The sequence below is a fragment of the Ranitomeya variabilis genome, chromosome 5, assembly GCF_051348905.1.
Source record: "Ranitomeya variabilis isolate aRanVar5 chromosome 5, aRanVar5.hap1, whole genome shotgun sequence".
In the NCBI taxonomy this organism is placed as follows: domain Eukaryota; kingdom Metazoa; phylum Chordata; class Amphibia; order Anura; family Dendrobatidae; genus Ranitomeya; species Ranitomeya variabilis.
Genome location: NC_135236.1, coordinates 129,246,525 through 129,270,040, shown reverse-complemented (window position 1 = coordinate 129,270,040; position 23,516 = coordinate 129,246,525). Strand labels below are relative to the sequence as shown.

The window sequence follows — 23,516 nt, the reverse complement described above, 5'->3', positions numbered from 1 at the left end:
GTCAGACAGAGATGTTTTTTCCTTGCTCGGATATTATGTTGACTACAGACGAAGGTTTCTACTGGGTGAGCTGAAAAGTTTTTCTGTTTTTCTATCTCACTGAGGTGACATAACTTCATCGGCCCAGCTCAAAGCAAAGTGAGCTAGGAATGCAGCCTCAGTGACCTGCAGTAACCTTGATGATGTCACCACTATTCACTGACGCTGTGCTCACAGCAGCTCATTCTTCCGTGGTTTTCAGCAAGGACGGTCGCATCTTGGCACCGTCCAGGTTGAAAACCACTCATTGCAGACATGTATTATGGCATGGGACAGTATGTCGGACAGGGGAGGGATATGGTTGTTTTTAATTTTTTTTACAGGAGACCAGGGCTTCAATGGAAAGGGCATTAGGTGAATATATTGTTGTTTATTATTTTCAGGTTTTTTTTTTACAGGAGACGATGGCTTCATTGGAATGGGCATAAGGTGAGTATAACTTTTATTTTTAAATAAAAAACTAAAACGGTGTGTATTTTTATTTTAAAAAAAAGACTTTGTTCTGGCCGTGTGTTTACAATCTGACTATGGAGTTAGTAATGGAGAGGTGCCTTATAGACTTCTCTGTATTACTAACTTGTGGGCTTGATGTTAGTGGCCATAAAACAGCTGACATCAACTCCACAAATATTAACCCCACTTGCCACCACCACAGGGAAAGTGGGAAGAGCCGGGCAAAGCACCAGAATTGACGCAAGTAATAGATTTTTGGGGCAGCTGCAGGCTCCTATTTTTTAGGCAGGGGGTTATATCCATGGCCCCTTACTAGCCTGAGAATACCAGCCCCCAGCTATATGCTTTAGCTTGGCTTGTTTAAAACATTTTGGGGGGATCCCACGCTGGTGTTTTAAATTAATTTAAATAGTTTAAAACCAGTCATGATAAAGTTGACAGCTGCAGCCCGCAGCTGTCAGTTTTGCCATGCTGGTTATCAAAAATAGAGAGAAACCCATGCTTTTTTTTAAATTTATTTATAGCATAGGCACTGGCTGATGAGTACTTCCATCAACCAGCGCCTGCTCTTGCTGTTATCAGAAACAGCAGGCATAGGCTGATGGGAGTAGCAGTCCCATCAGCTGACGCCTATGACTGGAGATAAACTTTTTACCTTCGGTCACAGCTGCTGGCTCACGCTGTCAGATGACAGCGTGGGTGCTGCAGTGTTCTGACAAGCAGTAATGATCTTACTGACGATCACAGCCAGTGTTTGCTGCGCTGTCATGCAGATGACAGCATGACAAACAAATGGATGTTCGGCCCTCCCATTCATCAGAATGGGATCTGGGTTTGGGTACTGTTCTGGTACTCGAACCAAACTTTTTTGAACTGTTTGGCAGAACCCGCCGGACCTGAACATCCACGGATTCGCCCATCACCAATTATGACTTGTACAGATGGAGGTGAGGACATTTTCTTTCACAAGAGACAGACCAGAGGAACCTGTCCTTAGCAGGAAGGATATGGCAGAAACAGGAGGAGCAGGAAGATGATGGGGCTAGTTTCTAGAAGACAACATTGATCAGGGTTTTGATGTGCAGGGAGTAATAGACGATTGCATTTATAGAAACATTTCTGCAGTTGTATTTTTTCTACATTTTTTTGCATACATTTTCAAATGCCATGGTACGATGGGGCTTTACACACACACTGATCACCCTACAAAATGGTCACTAAACTGACCACAAACTGACTACAGTTCCTGTACTGTATAACCACTGACATAATGCAGCAAGTGACTGCCTTCATAGCGAGGACAGGTTTACTAGCAAGACCACAAAACATATACGGTACATAAAATGGGATCTCGTCCTGGATTGAGTTAACTCAACTCTCACAGTCTCCTCTACATAAAGGATCCACTGCTCGTTTAAAATCTAATTTTAAGAAATTGGACAGGTAACGCGCCCCTTTAGATTTCCTGGTGGCCTGTGCAGGTTCGAAAATGGATAACTATAGGAATAAACTGAAGTGGAGTTCCAGTTTCTACTTCTTTTATAGGGTCTACCTTTATGATATGTATACCATGCGCCAGGATGAGCAAGGATCATATACACTTTAAGAAACCTGAGGATGGGGATGAGCACAGTTGGTCACTTGGATGAATGTAGCAAGCAATGTTTGTCAGCAAGTCATGCAGACTGGTCTGTGCTGGCATCAAGCAAGTGTGGTGCTACAGCATCATGCACATGTGCAGCTGGCATGGAAACTGACACTTACCCACGTCATATACATTTTTGTTAGCTTTTGATGAGGGTGGTATATCTGAGTATGGGGCATCAGTGTGGACAGGTGAGGTCATTTCCACGTAGCTGTTCTCTGAGTGTTTGGAGTGCTGCGCGGGGGGGTCTGTAATGGTGGCATAAGGGTTCTCACTGCTGCTCAGAGAGCAGGTGCTGGAACTGCACCCTGACTCTTTCATACAATCTGCAAAAAGCAACAAACACAAGTCAAAAAAAATCTGGGGGACGAGACTGGAGCTCAGGCGGCAGCAGGAAAAATGGCAGGAAAGGGGGAAGCCCTAAAGGTTAAAAACAAATGTTCACTCTAAGAGCTGGTAAGTCAAGGGCAAAAATGTGGAGGATGTTAGCGGGTGGTGGAATCTATTACAGAGCTTTAAGAACTACCTAAAGATTCACCCTGTGTGGCCGCAGTGACATGCAGGAGCATGTGACAAAACGCTCATAATTCATCTAATTCTATACCCAAATTTCTTACCTAACAGCGGGGGCGTCACTAAAATGGGGGAGGGACAAAAGTAGCAGTTGTACTTGTGTCTTGGTGCTTGAAGAGGGTCAAAGGCCCCTCAGCTACATATATCTGTATTAGAAATGGTGCATAGTTTATTTGGGTCCCTAATACAAATTTTGCATTTGGGCAAAGGATATATATTATTCACTTAAAGGGAATATGTCAGCAGATTTTTGCCATGTGATCTGAGGACAGCATAGTAGAAAAAAGCGTGTGCACTACTGTTCAAATGGTGCTAAGGTAGGCTCCCACACCTTAATCCAAATGAAGAAAAAACCTAGCACTCAACTGATGCTTATGTGCAAATTTTATTGTAGTACCCAAAAACGTTTCGGTCCCTCAAGCGGACCGTCATCAGTTACGTACTAAACTGAAGCTCGGGCATAAGAGACAATATTGTCTCAGGGCACTTGTACCTGCAGCGTCTTGGCAGAACGCTGTACTGGATAGAATGCTGTGGAGGATCAGGCGTGATGTGCTGCTGTCAGACGCGGTGGACAGGGTTTTGATGCGGTGGTCTCTTACTTCTTGCCAGACCTGTATATAAAAACTGCACCCAGTAAATTAAGTGACACATCATTGGAATCAGGGTCTCTGCCCCTACATTATGCTGCTCTCAGAGGAGATAGAAAAAATCTTGTGGCAGATTCCCTTTAAGCTACCTATAAACTTTAGACAGCTGAGGCTTCTTCTGCCAATATCTATTTCTCACAACTTTCTAATACATATGCAATCTTAGCACTACAACTAAGCGCCCATTCAAGTGAATAGGAGCTAAGCTGCAGTACCTGGGTGTAACCACTACACAGTGTATGGAGTCATGTTGCGCCACATTGTACAGTGTCTACATCCGTCCGCCACTGGAGCTAGCAACAGCTGATCAGTGGGGATTGCTGGTAGTTAGACCGCATACATCTGATATTGAGGACCTATCACAGGATAAGGCATCATTATGGACAACTCCTTTAAGGCTGCTGAAATGAATGGGAATTAATTGACAGAGATATATTATAGATAATTATATTCCCCAGAAAGTGATGGCTGCAGCAATAGACCAGGAAATGACATAAGTGCTATATACAGAGCCTCTGTGTATTATGTAATACTCATGCCTCATCTAGGCCTTCATAAAGCTGTCATTAATTCACTAGTCCTTTAATGACTTCAAGGCTATGTGCACACGTCAGGATTTCTTGCAGAAATTTCCTGAACAAAACCGGACATTTTCTGCAAGAAATCCGCGTGCATATGCACAAAAATTGCGGAATGCATTCTAAATGATGGGATGCATATGTATTTTAAACGTTTTTATCGTGTTTTTATAGCAAAAAAAACACGAAAAAAAAAACGTGAAAAATCCGGATTGTTTGCACACAGCCTTAAGCTCTAGGTATTTTGCCGAAGCTGCCCCAAAACTGGCGTAAGGTGCCAAAAGATACAAGATGTTTGTGCAGCCTAGCGTTGCGTGAAAATTTTGGAACTTTTCAGTGTTTTACACCAGTTTTCTGGCATAAACACTTTGATGAATTGAAGCTAATATATCAGCTTAGCCGGTGGAAAAATTGCAGTCACCTAAAAACAGCAAAACTATGAAAAAAATCTTTATAGAAAATATATTTAGAATAAAACATGTAATTTTCTGATGACACGTTGTTTTTAAGGTGTCACTTTTGTTGTTCTTAAGGGCTTTGTGACATCCCCAATTATATCTACTCCTATTTAACTGTGAAAAACACATTAAATACAGTTCTACATGTGAACTCATGTACTGTGTCTAACTAGAGATGCAAATTATGGATTTTACTAAAAATATGTGGTTTAACCAACACAGAATTTTACATTATTCTAGTTAGCGGGAATCTGTCGTCACACTTGACTGAGCCAGAAGAATGGACAAGAAATGCCTGTGATCTGTTATATACAGGGGAGAAGGGAACTACTTTAAGCCACTGAACATTTCTATAGGGGATCCATTATGTAAGATATGTAAATTGTGCAATTAGAGTAAACCCTAGGTCTGACGTTGCAATGCCCTGTATAGACAGTCCAGGGAAGGCTTGGTGTTAACGAGGACCATAAAGCGGAATTAATGAGAAGCAGTGAATGGGTGTAGAAAGCAGCATGCATGGGGCGAGGGATGAGCAGGAGAGCTCGGTTTAGAGGCAAGGATGTGAGCAAGCAAAGAGTGGCACACATAGGCAGGAGGAAACAGAGGCTTTCTGTGTCTGTCCCTTCCCAATACAACAGCATGACTGTCCAGTTGTGTCTCTGCCAAACCGCTGGCAAGCATCCATACACAACATCATTAACAAAGACAACGTCTATCGCTTCCAAACATACATGAACAGAATACTCATTTCCACAAATACAAAAAGTAATGCATCAGTAATAGCGAACACATCCCAATATAAACATATACATTAATGAACAAATATGAAGAATACATCTATAAATGGTGCTTGATCATGAGGTTTTGTATTGACCTGTAATATTTATCCATTATACTAAGTAAGGTTAAAGCATCACTCCAGAGGTTTTTTGCATTCAGCCGTTGTAGTGGTGCCACTATTCTAAGTTACCCCCTGCACTTAGTCTCATACTTACCATCTTCCATCTTCAGCTGTTCTCAGTGCCGCTCCGGTCGGTCTCCAGCAGTTTGTGACCTGCAGGATCACTTTGGTGTTTGCTGGGTGAGACGGAGGTCAGTGCTCAATGTAAGTCGGTGAGACCGGAACAAGGCTCCCACAGACTTACACAGAGAGCTTCTGACCAATACATCTGACTTCCGCTCAGTCAAAAGCTATGGTCACAAGACAGTGGCCAGGAGTGGTGCTGGGAACAGCTGAAGACAGCGACTGGTAACAATAATACTAGACGCAGGGAACTTAGATTGGCAGCATCTCTGCAGGGCTGAAATAAAAAAAATACTACTCTAGTTGTACTTTTAAGTTTTCACAATGAACTTTTAGTGAGTTTTTTGGGCTGCGAACTTTTGCTATGCGAAAAATGCAGCAACTTACAGTTTTAGCAAAATGGCTGGGATTTGCAGAAACCTCATGCCCACCGTGCTTTTTGTTTTAACGTTGCGTAAACTGACCTCCGGTGCGTTTTTATGATAAGCAACATGTCAATTTCTCTTGTGAGTAGATTGAATTAGATGCAGAAAATGGGCAGGTAAAAAATGCTCAAGTGTTTTTAGTGCATTTCTGCACTAATCCGCACATAACTGTATCAATAATGTTATGTCAAAGTCAAATACTGGGAATTATCAAAAACAAAGCAGCTACACTTAAAACATGACACAACAAGAGACAAACCGCAGAGTCAAAAACGCAATTAAAATGCACGTAAAGAAACGCACTAAAAAAAAACACAAGCAACCAAATTTATTTAATAGGTGCAAAAACGATGCAGAAAAATTTGCAGCTTTAAAAACTCATCAAATACTCATTGTGGGAACGTAGCCTTAGAGGAGACTCCATGGCACATTACATAATCTGTAGCATTGCGCTGTGCTATATGATGCATCACCCACAGGGTATTACACTAATATAACTATGCTTGGTATTATCATTAACATTTTTTCTGAGGGTCTATGTTTCAAAACATATCATATCCTAAAAATATTGGTAATCAATACATACCAAAACACTGAAGAGCTTTTCCGTTTTCAGCAAAGTAGAGTCCCCAGGTGCAGTTTGTTGTTAAAAAACAAAAACAAATTGTGCCTCTGCTCTGTCGTTTGTTGTTGTCTCCAGTGCTCACACTACATTGACAGCACTGCAACCAATCAGTGATTGTAGCGCCTTGTGCTGACGACACAGGCAGAGATGCTGAGTACAGGGATTGCCTCCAGCGCCGGAGTGGCACAGACTCAGCGCTAGACCATGGCAGGGTGAGCAATATGTAGTTTGTTTGTTTTTTACGATCAACTATGTCTGGGTACTGCCTACTTATATAAAATATATATATATATATATATATATATATATATATATATATATATATATATATATATATATCTGCATTTCCTAATATATCATACAACAGTCGGATCATCCACAATAGCCATTCACAATACTATAAGATCCCTTTAGTGGTGGCTGGAGGGAGCCAACAATTGTGCTTTAATATCATGTTTTGTTTATGTAAGGGATCTGTATCCAAGAAAATAACCTTAAAATTAATATAATTAATAAATTATTAATTTGACCACAGAGGGCTGAACCTAAAAAAGGACATGGTGTGAAATAGTAAAGGAATAGCCCAGGGGTTGTCTGTTATACCGCATTTCTTAAGTACCTCTAACAAACAGTTGTTAAGTCTAAAGGTGCACAAGTGAAAAGTCATCCAAACCTGCCAATTTTATACTAGTGCTTGAAAGTTTGTGAACCATTCAACATTTTCCATATTTCTCAATAAATTTGACCTGAAAAACTATATCAAATTCTTTCATAAGTCCTAAAAGTATTTAAAGAGAACCAAATCAAACAAATGAGTCAAAAATATAAGACTATACCATTTTTTTAACTGAGAAAAATGGTCCTATATTACGTGTCCGTGAGTTGCAAAAGTATGTGAAATTTTAGGATTTGCAGATAATTTGAAGGTGAAATGAAAGTATAGTGTCTCCAATAAATAGGATGACCATCTGGTAGGAGTGGGTGACCTGTTTTATTTAAATAACAGGGATCTATCAAAGTCTCATCATCACAACACATGTTTGTGTTTATCATGGCATGAACAAAGGAGATTTCTTAGTACCTCACAAAAAGTAATTCACGCTCATTAAGCTGAAAAAGTTTTGACTCCACCGACCCGCAGTCAGTCAAAATGTGTACAAATAGAGGTAATTCAAGACCATTATTACCCTCCCCAAGAATGGTCGACCAACAAAGATCTCTCCAAGAGCAAAGGAACCCAAAGTAACTTCTAAGCAACTAAAGGCCTCTCACATTATTTATCCGGAGAACAATGAGTGGAATAATATACCAAACCATCAAATTTAAATTAAATAGCTATTTTTATTTATTTCATGCCATCAAACTTAAAACATAAATACCAATAAATACAAAGGTCATATATGTAAATTCTTGTGAATCACACTAAAGTGCAAGTTTATGACACAGGGTAGATTAGGTCAAGCTGCAATTGCTAGGGCAAACTAATGGGGGACCATCAGATTTCATACATTGTATACTGATTTAATCCCACGGAATTCATGTATTGATACCGAAACTGATTCATTCCCCCTTATATTACCATATTGACACCATTCACAATGAATGGTTAATGAAACAAAGTGCCAATTGGAAAAAGCCCATTATCCACATAGTGTACTGCAAATAACTTAGTTCCTCATTTATCTATTCAAAAAGTAATATCATTTACCCATGGTGGGATGAGGCGTCCTGTTTCCAGCCTGTGTCAGAGTCCCCAACGCTGCGTTTCGCGTGCAACGTGTGCCGCTTCCTCAGGGGGCGCCTGCGCGGGCATTGCGGCCACCCACCTTTGGAATCCCAGCCCCGCACTATGTGTTATGCATTATGCACAGTGCGGGGCGGGGATTCCAAAGGTGGCTGGCCGCAATGCCCGCGCAGGCGCAGTGTGCAAGCCTGGCCGGGATGTCAGACGGCCAGAGCTTACTGCGTCTACACAGGACACCAGTACACAGCGCAGGCGCCGGTTTTGAAACGATAACACCGCTGAGGGGGCGGCGCCGAAAGCGCAGGAAGATTGGAGTGACGGCAGAGGAGCTGGTCAAGCTGGGGAGTGAGGACCCGCCTACCTGGCTAGAGAGAGGAATTGTGGCTAAGTATAAAAACGCTTTATTTGGGGTATACTTGAACCTAAAACTAAAAGAGCCACCTTGTTAGAATGCAGCATTACTGCTGCACAAGGTGGCTCTTTTAGTTTATAACGGCTGGAGGGGGGTGACAGTGGCCCTTTAAGTCCCATTTATGCAGAAATGTGGACAATTCTGATGGGTTTGCAAGTACCTCTGTATGTGTATGGGTTCCTCTACGTCCCCCCTTCCCCCCCAAAAGATGATTTAGGTGAAATAAGGATCGGGCATATTACGTTTAAACACATTTTTACTCTTCTAGAAGATAAGTCACCACCAGAGATGTCTGACAATGGTTTACTCCCTATAGCCCGTACAAACTACATTCAGTAAAAATTAATTTTATACCAACCATGATTAACTGATGTTTCTGCATGAGATCCCCTTTTCTTAAAATGATAACCTTTTTCCACATGCCCTATGTCCTGTTTCCACAAAATGTCACCACCGGTCTTTCCCGATGCTTGTGTATTTCTGATTTCATTACTTCCTAGTCTATATATTTAAGTATTCAAAGCCTGACATATTATAACCTGCACTAAGTTGCCAAAGCAAATCTTGTTGTAGAATGAAGATGATCATCGTTGCTGAGGTCATATTGGTGGTCTGGGTATGATCCAGGAGTCAATAATACCAAGAACTGCTAACAGTGATGCCCCTCACATCTCCACAAGTTCCATGGGAATTATTTGGTTGCTCTGACTGATAACATAGGTAAAAATGTATGAACCTGGTGCCTCTGTGGTAGCAAAATGATCTGTTCCTGTAGCAGGTCGCGAGTTGCTAACCTCGGTCTTCTAAGCATGTCTGCATAAGGGACCATTCATACGATTACGGTAACTGTGTAAGTCAAGTTGAAGAGCTGATATTGATTGCAGTTCCACGTGATCTGCCTGTAATGCCTTGCTGGATCTGGCAGTCATGAAAAAACGCATTTCTACTACAGCAAACACCGCACATCAGCATGTGTCAATATCTTCATTAGGCTAGGGACACACCACTGTACTCTCTCTCATCCAAGAAAATTGGGCCGATTATGCTAATCACCCTCTGATCAGAGTCTGATCACAGTTTGATCCAATTTTCTTGAATGCGGAGAAGATGGGGAAAAAAAATTCTCCATCATCTCCATTCTGTCAGGCTGTGAATATAGCACCGCACTCGGATGACATCTGAGGTGCGTGCCGATGTTTTCCATGGACTCATTGACTTGCATGCGAATATCGGATGCAAATTGTGCATGCTACGATTTTTTTCTCGAAGAGACTCTGTCCGAGGAAAAACATCAGGCATGTCCATGGCCCCATAGACTAACATTGGTCAGAGTGCGATCTTATGTTTTGACGGATCCCAGTCGGTCTAAAAATATGGTCGTCTGCATGAGCCGATATAATAAGTCTTTTCTTCTGTCATATTGAGAAGCGTATGTATCACCAGAGTTGGGATAAATTATGCAGGGGTAGCACTTATATTTTAATTTCGAAATAAACTAGAACATCTACAGCACCAACTGGGTTAAATTGGTTTGCTATTGGATGGGGACGGCTTTGTACCTGTAAGATTTATTAGTATTGATGCAGATACTATGTCACCATAACATAATCCCATCCCTTTCCACTGGACAGTCATGCAGCCCACTCTCACCCCATTGCCTGGTTCCTACCTTTGAAGCCATTTTCCATGATGTATGTGTTCTGCCTTCTGTCCATACTGCATGCACCTAGAGCAATAGACATGACACACTGGTGACTAAAGACATACACCATGACTTACGTCAGTTTACTAATGCTGGATATACATGAATAGATTCCTCCGGGTCCCAACCTGTAACCCGCCCGCTAATAACCATATGCCCAACCGAGCTGATCAGGCGGAGTACACTTATTAATTTAGTAATATCCTCCAATTCAGTTAGCTGCAAGTTCATGATAAATTTTGTTAATTATGATGTTATGCAACAGCCAAAAGGAAGCTTTGCATTTTTGTAATTTAATCTCTTAACGCTACAGATAGTTTTGGTCTTTTATGACGCAGGGAATTGTTCTCAATTTTTCATCCCACCTCTTGAGAGCCAAAATAACTTCATTTATCTGGAGCTGTATGTGGCCTCTTTTTTTGCCACCTTTTTTTACACCATCTTGGGGGAATTTATTGTGGGGAACTCATCAGTAGAGGATTTTTTGAAGTCTGCCTTGCTTCTGTCTGCGCTGTCGTCATCTGCCCCATGATGTTTGACACATTTAGCACATATTTCGATGTAAGGCTTCTGTCCGGACTGGATTTTACAGTTTTTACGCCACACAGCCTACTGGAGTGGTTGTACAACATTTTGTGTGACACTTTGGAAAACTTGTACATATACAAATATACAATATACATATTTACAAATATATAAAAAGATATTAAAATGCAGAGGAATCGTTTCTTTTGCAAGCTCAAAATAAACACGGCGAACATGGCGCAAAATGCTTTAAAAATGGAACACAATATTTCCAAAAACTACAGATAATTCAAAATGCACAAAAATTCTGGCCCAAAACGTGATAAATTCACCCTCGATGAGCCGATGAGCTCATAAGTATTTTCTGCAACATTTCTGCACCTATTATGTAAATTAATTTACTCGTTTTTTTTTTTCATTGCATTTTGTCTCTTTCTATATCATGTTTTAAACATAGCTGCTTTGTGTTTGATACTTCATTGTATATGGCATTGACAAAACTTAATTGATACATTCATGTGTGGATTATATCCAATTTTACCTGCAGATTTTTCTCATCTAAAGCGATTTTTGCGTAGCCGCAAGAGAAATTAACACGTTGCAGATTTGGAACACGCATCGCAGATCAGTATACACGGAGTAAAAAAACAGCGCAAGTGGGCATAAGATCTCTATAAATCTCATTCACTTTGCTGGAACTGGAAGAAGCAACGAAAATATGCAGGGTCAAAAACTCACCAAAAGCTCATTGTGGGCACACTGCCTTAGGCCGGTTTCACACGTCAGTGGCTCCGGTACGTGAGGTGACAGTTTCCTCACGTACCGGAGACACTGACACACGTAGACCCATAAAAATCAATGCATCTGTTCAGATGTCATTGATTTTTTGCGGACCGTGTCTCCGTGTGCCAAACACGGAGACATGTCAGTGTTCGTGGGAGCGCACGTATTACACGGACCCAATAGAGTCAATGGGTCCGTGTAAAACACGGACCTCACACGGACATTCTCCGTCTGGGGTCCGTGTGCGTGCAGGAGACAGCGCTACAGTAAGCGCTGTCCCCCCCCACATGGTGCTGAAGCCGCGATTCATATGTTCCCTGCAGCAGCGTTTGCTGCAGAGAAAATATGAATAATAGTGTTTAAAATAAAGATCTATGTGTCCCCCGCCCCCCCACCCCCTGTGCGCCCCCCCGCTGTTCTGAAAATACTCACCCGCTCCCTCGTTGGCTGTCACTCCTTCCTCTCTGCCCCGCGCCTCCTACTGTATGCGGTCACGTGGGGCCGATCATTTACAATCATGATGAATAGTCGGCTCCGCCCCTATGGGAGGTGGAGCCACATATTCATGACTGTAAATGATCGGCCCCACGTGACCGCATACACTAGAAGCCGCGGCCAGACCAGGAAGCAGCGAGGGAGGTGGGTAAGTATTTTCTGAACAGCGGGGGGCCGCACAGGGGGTGGGGGGGCGGCGGACACATAGATCTTTATTTTAAACACTATTATTCATATTTTCTCTGCAGCAAACGCTGCTGCAGGGAACATATGAATCGCGGCTTCAGCGATGCAGGGTACCACACGCGTGGGTACCACACGCTCCGTGTGGTACCCACTCGCCATACGGGCCGCACACGTGTGCCGCACGTATGGCCTACGTGAGTTCCCAGGCACACGGACACGGATAACTCCGGTACCGATTTATTCCGGTACCGGAATTATCTGGACGTGTGAGACTGGCCTTAGGAAGTGTTCCCACAAAGTTTTTATAGTTTTTGATGCAACATTTTCGCTGCAAAAACAAAGCAACTTTATTTAAAACATGACAAACCCAAAAGAGACAAAAACCTGCAGCATCAAAAACCCAAGTAACCTAATAGCATCAAAAGCTCAGCAAATACTCATTGTGGGAATGAAGCCTTATGTTTCTTTTTTATGGGGGGAATCAAAATAAATAGCAAATCTGCAATTGTACATTACAGCAGGTCAGCGCTGACACTGCGCCGGCACCATCCCAGGGCTGTATTAGGCTGGTTTCACACTTGCGTTTTGATCTGCAGCGTTTTTAAAAACTGCATGTGGTGAAAAAACGCATGTAAACGCAGCAAAACGCCGCGGTTTTTAGTTGCATGCGTTTTTGCATGTAAAAAAAAAAACCGCTGCGTTTTGCCACATTTACATGCGTTTTTTCCTGCGTTTGCATTTTTTAAACGCATGCTGAGAAGTGTGTGACAGCTGCCAATCATCAAAATCAACTAGAAAACCCACTATAAACAGAAATAGCTAGAGTTAGGGTTATGATCCCTAGTAACCCTAGGGATCCTACCCTAACCCTAACCCTAGGGATCCTAACCCTAACCCTAACCCTAAGGGTTAGGATCCTAACCCTAACCCTAAGGGTTAGGGTTAGGATCCCTAGGGTTAGGGTTATGGTTAGGATCCCTAGTAACCCTAGGGATCCTAACCCTAACCCTAACCCTAGGGATCCTAACCCTAACTCTAACCCTAACCCTAACCCTAGGGATCCTAACCCTAACCCTAAGGGTTAGGATCCTAACCCTAACCCTAAGGGTTAGGGTTAGGATCCCTAGGGTTAGGGTTAGGGTTAGGATCACTAGGGTTACTAGGGATCCTAACCTTAAGGTTAGGGTTAGGATCCCTAGTAACCCTAGGGTTAGGGATAGGGTTTTCTTGTTTTTTCTTGTGTTTAGGGTTAGGGTTAGGGTTTTCTTGTTTTTTCTTGTGTTTAGGGTTAGGGTTTTCTTGTTTTTTCTTGTGTTTTCTTGTGTTTTTCTATAAAAACGCATGCGTTTTTAACGCAAGCAAACGCATGTGCTTAAAAACGCATGCATTTACATAGACAGCAATACATTTTTTGCCGCGAATAAACGCATGCGTTTTTTTGCGGCAAAAAAACGCAGCTAGAAATTACTACAGGTTGCATTTCTGCAACTAAACGCATGCGTCAAAAAACGCATGCGTTGCCGAAAACGCATCAAAACACATGCTAAAAAACGCATGCGTTTTTTAATGTTAAGTATAGAAAAAAAACGCATGCGTTTTTTAGCGCTAAAACGCTGTAGATCAAAATGCAAGTGTGAAACCAGCCTTAGTATGAAGTTTTTTTGGAAAGGATTTCCCTACTGTATTATATTAGGTACATGTTTGGACTAAATTATTGATTTTAGGATCTATGCCAATGAACAATAAGGCCTGTTCACACTGGGAACACAGATAACAGGCATATGTTTCAGTATTTGAAAGCAAAATATGTCGTATGATTGTTAGGAACTATTAACACTAATTTAAAAGTTATTTATGCCTGTCCGAAATAGTAAGACACCCTTTAATTTTTTACTTAAAGTAGTGCAATAGTGCAATTTCTACAGGTCACTTTATACATCGAAGCAATTAAATCAGCATTACATACTATGACACAGAATATATCTAGTCGAAAACTGTTAAAATAAGGCGAGTGGGACGTCAGTTGAAAATGTGTAAAGAAGAGGCCCGCCTGATTCATCATTTGGAAAACACTTTTTTGCCTTTTGATAATTGCTGACATTATCACCAAATTCATCAAAATAGCACACGCGGTACATGATAGCGCACACGGTTCATGCTCTTTATTTCTGTCTTTAGGGTAAGTTCACACAGGGCATTTTTGCTGCTTTTTTTCTGCAGCAAAACCTGATCTTCTTGACAGGAAAGAAGCTGCATCAAAAACACAGATTTAGGTGCGTTTTTGGTGCGTTTTTTGTTGCGTTTTTTTTCTCTTTGTCCATGCTGATGTCCTTGGATTTTCAGCAGCAAAAGCGCAGCAAATAATGATACCTGCGTTTTTGCTGCATTTTTTCAAGACCCATTTGAGTCAATGGGTGAAAAAAGCTGAAAAAACGCAGCAAAAACGCTGAAAGAAGTGACATGCTCTATGTCCAAAATACGCAGCAAAACACAAAATACTGATCATACAAAAACCAATGTGTGTGCATGAGATTTTTGTAAAAAGCAGCTGAAAATTTGCATTAAAAAAACGCAGCAAAAACGCCCTGCGTGAACTTACCCTTAATCTGGTTTGTGACTTTTTAAGAGGAAAAAGTCACATGTTCTGCTAAAATTTTGCAAAAATTGAACCAAATTTTTAGGCGTTCATAAAATCATTCCTGAGGGTACCTGAAGTACTTTTGCGACAAATTATGTAACTTCTTAAGGCCACGAACATACATTGAGTATTTGGTGAGTATTTTACCTCAGAATTTGTAAACCAAAACCAGGAGTGCGTGAAAAATAAAGAAGTGGTGACTTGTTTCTATTAGGGTATGTGTCCACAATCAGGAAACGCTGCGTTTTTGACGCAGCGTTGAGCCGCAGCGTCAAGAACGCAGCGTCCAGATGTTACAGCATAGTGGAGGGGATTTAATGAAATCCCGTCTCCACTGTGCATTAAAAAACGCATGCGTTTTTCCCGCAAAAACGCACATGCGGTGCGTTTTTTCAGAACGCAGCATGTTGCTACAATGAGCAAAACACGCAGGAACACCGACCGCAGGTGACCTGCCAGTGACCACAGGTGCATTTTTGGTCAGGATTTTACCTGCATAAAATCCTGACCAAAGCCTGAAGCAAACCTGAACGTGGACACATACCCTTATACTTTTCCACTCCTGGTTTTGGCTTATATATACTGAGGTAAAAAAACTCACCAAAAACTCAATGTGTGACCATGGCTAAAGTCACAAATGACAAATGTGTGAAAGAGCCCTATCTCTGCCCCTAGGGTGAACTACAAAAAAAAAGACACAGAGAAACACAAAAAGGGCAAATGACTGAGACAAAACACTAAAAACTTGACAAACATAGGCATAAATGCGAAAATTACTCTGGGTCAAGGAGTTGTTTCTTTCACTAAAATACTGAAAACAATGAATGGCAAATAAAGTAATTACAGAAGAGAATGGCAGACGGGGTAAGGTCCAAGTTACGAAGTACAGTAGTAAAAGATGACATAATGTGTGCAGCGTTTCCTGCAGTAGGAGAGCCGGTTGTGACATCACTTTCATTTTTCTAGACTTTGACCCAGTTTGAGTTTGAGTTGCATTTCCTGATATAGGAGTGTTTCACGACATAGCAAATTTCCGCTTTTGCTTTTTCCTCATCTTCTTCCAAGAGTCATAATTTATTTTCTGTCCACACATATATAAAAGCACTTGCTCTTTGCAGGCCGGGTTGCACTTTTGAATGACACCATTCATTTTATCACATAGTGTACTAGAAAACAGGAAAGAATTCCAAGTTCTGGGAAATTGCGATAACTCCCCCCCACACACTCAATTCTGACATTGTTAATTTGTGAACTGCTTTTACGGTGTACATTGTGTGGTAAAAATGACTTGGCAGTATGATTTTTCTTATTAGTATGATTACGGCGGTACCAAATTTGTCCAGTTTTTCTTTTTATTTTAGAGGTGAAAAAAAATCTGAAATTTTTTTAAATAAATATTTTGATTGTGTATCCATTTTCCGAGACCCGTAACATTTTTTTTTATTTTTCAGCCAATAGAGGTTTGTGATGGGCTATTTTTTGTGAGGTGAGATGACATTTTTATTGATACTGTTTTGAGATAGATACGAAGTTTTGATCTCTTCTTAAATTTTTTTGCGGTTTTGCTGAATTTTTTTTCTGTTTAAGGTGTTTACCGATCAGGTTAATTATCTTTATATTTTGATTGTTCGAACTACTACAAACGTGGCGTTAGCACATATGTGTTTTTTTTTTCAATTACCAGTATCTTTACTTTTAATGGAGAGAAGGAGGGTGATTTGAATTTTTATGTTTTTTTCCATTTTTGTGATAGAAATGCGCACCCCTATTTTGATGCATTTGGTCACACATGCCAAATGCCCATTTTCATATAAGACACTGCTTTTTTCAGCAAGGCAGCAACCCCCTTTGTCAGATGAGTCATAGAATCATAAAATGATAGAGTTGGAAGGGACCTCCTGCTTCATCTGGTCCAACCCCCTGCTCAAAGCAGGATTCACTAAATCTTCCCATCCCTGTTTGAAAACTTCCATGGAAGGAGAACTCACCACCTCTCGTGGCAGCCTGTTCCACTCATTGATCATCCTGACTGTCAAAAAGTTTTTTTCTAATATCTAATCTGTATCTCCTCCCATTCAGTTTCATCCCATTACTTCTAGTCTTTCCTTGTGCAAATGAGAATAAAGATGATCCTTCTACAATGTGACAGCCCTTGAGATATTTGTAGACAGCTATTAAGTCTCCTCTCAGTCTTCTTTTTTGCAAGCTCTAAGATACACCATAAATTTGGTGGAAATAATGAAATATAGTTTTTTTGGTGCAAATGTGCCAAAATTCTCACATATTTAGCTTGATAAATATGCCCCACAATGTTTATTAAGAAAAAAAACCCTCTCCCCATAATGCCCACTGTATAGAGAGCTGAGCATTGCGGAATTGCAGTACGTGGCCACCACGGTCCCTTAGCAATGTACAGTACACTTGCACAGAGGAGCTCTCCGGCCTGGAGCCATACCACATAAGGGACAAAGGGATGGCCACTGTGAAAAGCCTCTGTGTGTAATGTACATATAACTACACAGACTGGGGGAAGGGGAGATATTTGGGTGAAAGTCTAAACTTACAGGTCCTCAACACTCACTAAAATGTAATTTGGCAAGATAGATTTTTTAAAATGAGGCACCATTTCAGTTGTATTTTAGCTTACTGTACCACAAAATCCATTTACTGTAATGAGATTTGCTGATGGGTTAAATGCAGATAATTCTGCTTTCTTCCTCAGGCTTATCCTTATTTGCTGACCATCAGCCATACAGTATTGTGTGTTTGCAAGTCTCCCACATTTAGAACCAGATTAATTGGCTCTATGGAAAAGAAAAGTTGATTTTGGGTCCATCACCAAGGTTTGAAGATAGGTTTCCAATTTAGGGCTTAAGGTACCATTACACTAAACGACTTACCAACGATCACGACCAGCGACACGACCTGGCCGTGATCGTTGGTAAGTCATTGTGTGGTCGCTGGGGAGCTGTCACACAGACAGCTCTCTCCAGCGACCAACGATCAGGGGAACGACTTCGGCATCGTTGAAACTGTCTTCAACTATGCCGAAGTCCCCCTGCAGCACCCGGGTAACCAGGGTAAACATCGGGTTACTAAGTGCAGGGCCGCGCTTAGTAACCCGATATTTACCCTGGTTACCATTGTAAAAGTTAAAAAAAAAAACCACTACATACTCACATTCCGATGTCTGTCACGTCCCTCGCCGTCAGCTTCCCGCACTGACTGTGTCAGCGCCGGCTGTAAAGCAGAGCACAGCGGTGACGTCACCGCTGTGCTCTTCTTTACGGCCGGCACTGACAGTCAGTGCGGGAAGCTGACGGCGGGAGACGTGACAGACATCGGAATGTGAGTATGTAGTGTTTTTTTTTTTTAACTTTTACAATGGTAACCAGGGTAAATATCGGGTTACTAAGTGCGGCCCTGCGCTTAGTAACCCGATGTTTACCCTGGTTACACGTGAACACATCGCTGGATCGGCGTCACACACGCCGATCCAGCGATGACAGCGGGTGATCAGCGACCAAAAAAAGGTCCTGATCATTCCCTACGACCAACGATCTCCCAGCAGGGGCCTGATCGTTGGTCGCTGTCACACATAACGAGATCGTTAGCGGGATCGTTGCTACATCACAAAAAAGCGTGACGTTGCAACGATATCGTTAACGAAATCGTTATGTGTGAAGGTACCTTTATCACGCCACTGTAAATATTTAAACTCTTCTGGATTGACTCATTTTTTTACCACACATCTTATTGTGCAAACACCCGTTGTAAAAATTACTGCATGTCTCACCTACAAAAGGAATATCACTACATGCTCTACCATGTGGCTCTATTGCCACCAAATGCAATAGTACCCCACAAGGGACCCACAAACCCAAATACTTAACATATTTTGAGATTAAAGGGAATCTGTCATCCCCGGGACATAGTTGACCTATTGATATGGGTATACAGGTAATAGAAATGTTACACTAGTCCTACCTGTGTGCCTCATATTAGTGGTCTCATTGAGAAATCTTATATTCTTTCCTTATGCTAATTATTTCTTCCATGCCCCTGTGCGTACGGTGCCTGGAAGAAATCCCTGCCTCCTGTCCTCATTGTAATACTACCCCCCTTCCATGCACGTCAGTTATGGCCCCGGAATCCCACGCCTGCGCCCTGCAATCACTTCGCAATACATAATTCTCCCTCCCTTATATGGGCGCTGCATTCAGGGATCTTCTGCGCAGGCGCCAGCAAGTCACTGTGACCTCCGGTGTGCACGCCGTTAAGGTGCTCTCCCCATTTTCTCACTGCATAGTCATCGCTATGTACACACGGTTCCTAGAGATGACTGTGCAGGGAGGAACTGGAACTGGGGAGATCACCTTATCGGCTCATACGCCGGAGGCCACAGTGACTCGCCGTTACCTGAGCAGAAGATCCCTGAATGCAGTGCCCATAGAAGGGATGAAAAGGTACGTATTGTGGAGGGAGTGCAGGGTGCAAGTGTGGGATTCCTGCGTCAGAACTGACGTGCATGGGAGAGGGGTAGTATTATAATGAAGACAGGAGGAAGAGATTTCTTCCAGGCACCGTATGCCCCGAAGCCTGGAAGAAATCATTTCTCAACAACAAGACCACTCATTTGAGGCATACAGGTAGGACTAGTGTAACATTTCTATTACCTGTATGCCCATATTAATAGGTCAGATATGTCCCAGGGGGTGACAGGTTCCCTTTAAGTCACAAGCAGTGAAATTGTCAAACCAGTGGTGCTAATTAATATTACACCACTGACATAGGCCACCCGCATTGTACTGCGCAGTCGCTCAAGAGGTCAGAAGCTGCTAGACAGGTCATAGACAGGTTCAGGTCATGACAACCAATTTTTAAGCTGGCACGCATGATGGTAATCTCTTACCAATGGTATCACCACCCACACTGGGGCCTTAAAGCTGTCCAGTTAGATAATGTAAATTACATTGCCCACTATGATGTCACCATTCTGTGCCCCGTGGAGCAATGAGATCAGTTTACTTGGCGCTGGGGCGTCTGTAGATGTGAAAAGTCGTCCGATTTTAATCCAGAAAACTCAGACGATTTTTTTCTCATTTTCATCAGATTTTCATCCATGTGCCATCTGTGTTTCAGTTTTGTTACATCCATGTCATATCTGTGTGTGATCTGTTTTCATAGAACTACATTAAAACATGTATATGATCATAAACATTTTCCTAGGTTTATAATGGAATCGATCATATGCCACTCGGCTGTCCTATATGGGATCAGATTTTTTCTCACACCAATAGACTTGTAAATATGTGAGCCCCATCCGAGACTCGGATAAATGTGGTGCATGCTGCAACTTATTTTATCTTGGCCAGTCAGACCGAGAATAATCGTTCATCTGAACAGCATTATTGAATAACAGGGGATAGTGTGCTGTCTGATGAAAAATCAGATAGTACACATCCGATTTATATGCATGAGCCCTTAGTGCTGTGTGGTGTCCATTACTGCTGTGGTGTGGTATGACACAGACATGTATTGCATGGGTTCTGTGGGGTGCGTGGGTCATTCCCCCAGCTGGCAAAGTGTTGTGGCGGTGATGACCACCATGCATCTCTAGACTAAATAGATTAGGAACCCATGAAAAGATTTACCATGACTTGGCAGTGAGCTTATACATTTTGATCAAAACGTTAACTAATTGTTGTAATTCACCTTGTCATCTCGCCACCTCCAGAACATGTCCCTGACAATTTCCTCATTCACCAGCACCCTCTTCTGACCCACGGATATCGCTGCCGTTCCCAGCATTGTTTGCTGCTTTGCTCATGTTTGAGTTACCAGCATGAAAATGTAATCGGCGCTATATTATTACTAAGGTAGGTTTGGTTATTAGGCTTTTTGCAACATAAATTTTAGCTCCTCATTTTTATTGCCTTCGACAGCTGGATGTTCAGTGTAGTAATAAAGTGAATGGCGCTTGCAGGATCTCCCATGAAAAGTAAGTACAATGGAAGACATTGTAATAAAAGGAGGTTAAAACTACGAGGCTGCTGGAGTGCAGCAGGATAGCCGCAGGATTACACAACTACACAAGGCTTTACTGAAGAGCCTCGTTCACAGCTATTACGATGATCAGAAGATGGTGATTAAGCTTTTAAAGATGACTGTAATTAATTGAGGTTACATCTGAGGGAAACCTTTGTAATGGGAGGAGTAGAACAAGCCCAATGATTGTAGCTCATAAAATCATGATATTAATGTTGGTCTGATTGTATGGTTTTGACATGGTGTGCCATAATGAAAACAACTTTAATGAATAGATCATACAAGTATTTCTGGGCATCTGATTGAATAGGAGGTATAAAGAGCAAGTCACACCCAGGATTCTTGTCTGGAGGGACCTAATGCTCCTCCACCAAATAAGCAGGAGGATCTTATTCAGATTTTGCATGGTGGTGGATTTCTTTTACCTAGGTCCACTATGTGGGTCATTCGTTGTGCTGCAGATCTGCGTTATGATGCTACTTATCACCTTATTATTTGAAATAATTTTCCAGTGAACAAAAAATATCTTCAAAAGAGCTCAAAATCATGTAGAAAAATTAAAATGACTGCTCATCTCACCAATTCCAAACAGGCGCTCCTTGGCCCCCGCTGATCTTTACTTCCTCCTGGGGACATGTGACAGCTGTAGACAACCATTAGATAAAGCCGCTCCGCTGAGGGCAGTGTTTGGCTGCAGCGTTCACATGTTCCTGATGACAGGAAGTAAAGCCTGGCAAAAATCAGGTAGCATCAGAACATCATAAAGGTGGATATGTATTTTTTTTATTTTGTGTACAGCTTTCTGCGCTCTTTTTTAAAAAATAATTTCTTCATTGGAAAAAGCAGTTTTGCTGCTGTGTGCATTACTGCAGCACAATTTACTGTCAATAAGGTGGTGGGGAGGAGGCAGATGTGACCTTCCTCTGAGGCTCTTTAAATTCTAATTACACCACTGCTTCTTTGTTCAACAATCACAGAGAAAATATAAGTCTAAGGCTACTTTCACACTAGCGTCGTGCACTGCACGTCGCTATGCGTCGTTTTGTAGAAAAAACGCATCCAGCAAAAGTGCTTGCAGGATGCGTTTTTTCTCCATAGACTTGCATTAGCGACGCAGTGACACACGTCGCAACCATCATGCGACAGTTGCGTCGTGTTGCGTCGGTCCGTCGCTACCAAAAAACGTTGCATGTAACGTTTTTTGGTGAATCGTGACCGTCTTTTCCGACTGTGCATGCGCGGCCGGAACTCCGCCCCCGCCTCCCAGTTGAAAAACTGCATCCGCTGCCCCCGTTGTGCGGCGCTTGCACAGTATGCGTCTGTACGTCCCAATGTCGCAGTACGACGCTAGTATGAAAGTAGCCTTAAACGGGTATTCTCAAGTATGTTAGTTGTGCCCTATCCATGGGTTAGGGGATAACTTCCCGGTCATCAACTTCCCAGTGGTCAATCATGCTCCATTTATTCTTATGTGAATGCCAAAGAGCTTTCGAGCGCAGTGCTCCGCTATCTTTGGCGGTCCCATTAAAGGGATTCTATCAGCATGTTTTAGCTACCTCATTTGAAAGCAGCATAATGTAGGAAAAGAGATCCTGATTCTAGCAATGTATCACTTAGTTTACATGATGCAGCAGTTATGCTACAATCAGAGTTTTTATTTTATATTGACAGCTGCTTATCGGAGGAGGGGGCATGGTTGGACCAGATCTCACATGGACACCAGTCCAAGGCAGTGATAATTTCCTGCTGGTAAAAAACTCATTTTATTGAAACAACAGATCACAGCATAACAAGTGACCCATCACTGAAATCAGTGTCTCAGCCCTCACCTCATACTTCTGTAAGGAGATAGACATGTCATCCATATTCCCCCTTGAAGAATATGTAATGTGTAATATGAATTGTTATGTATACTGTGCATTGGACATTTGTTAATGATATTCATAAAGTGTGTAGTTTGGCAGTAGGGACAGTAAGAGTTAATGTTTGGGAATAGCCCAGAATGGGAGGAGCTAAGCTGAAGTGACAAGAGACGGTTCCTGTCGGGAAGTTAGATAGGGCCTAGAGTGCATAGAAAAAGGACCCAATGTGAGCAGTGCTGCATTCTTGGGTGTCCCTAAGTGAGAGGAGACTGAGAGTAAAGTGATGAGAGACAGAGTGATTTTCCGGAGATGGGTCCTGGGAGAAGATGCCTAGGAGTAAGGCCCCGAGTTTATAACTTCTGAAGGAAATGGGCCTGGACAGGAATGAGTACACGAGACGAGTAGAAAGTCCTGGGTTGGGAGTTTCAGAGCGTCAGCACTAGAGAAGATAAGTACTGGCCATACTGGCACTATAGCTCCCTTAAAGAGAACATGTCAGCAGAATTTTGCTAAGTAAACTACAGGCATTGTCAGGTTGGCAGCGTTAAACTGACTAAAATGATATCTGGGGTAAAGAAATCCTTCTTGTGGTTCTTGTATAATCAGTGTTAGGCAGAGTCTTATCTTGTTGTTCTAAGCCAGAGAAACCAA

At 42.1% G+C, this 23,516-nt stretch overlaps 1 protein-coding gene across 15 annotated transcripts in view; it reads right to left on the bottom strand.

Moving 5' to 3' along the window:
* Positions 1-23,516, bottom strand: part of MEGF11 (multiple EGF like domains 11) — a 598,735-nt gene that overhangs the window by 9,325 nt on the left and 565,894 nt on the right. For 10 of the 15 annotated variants that reach the window (XM_077263274.1, XM_077263279.1, XM_077263276.1 and 7 more), the window contains 2 exons: positions 10,296-10,352; positions 2,257-2,463 (listed from right to left, as the gene is read on the bottom strand). In XM_077263274.1, the coding sequence (XP_077119389.1) occupies positions 2,257-2,463; positions 10,296-10,352 (264 nt within the window). The remainder of the gene's footprint in view (positions 1-2,256; positions 2,464-10,295; positions 10,353-23,516) is intronic. The other 5 variants (XM_077263284.1, XM_077263286.1, XM_077263283.1 and 2 more) reach the window with 1 other exon arrangement.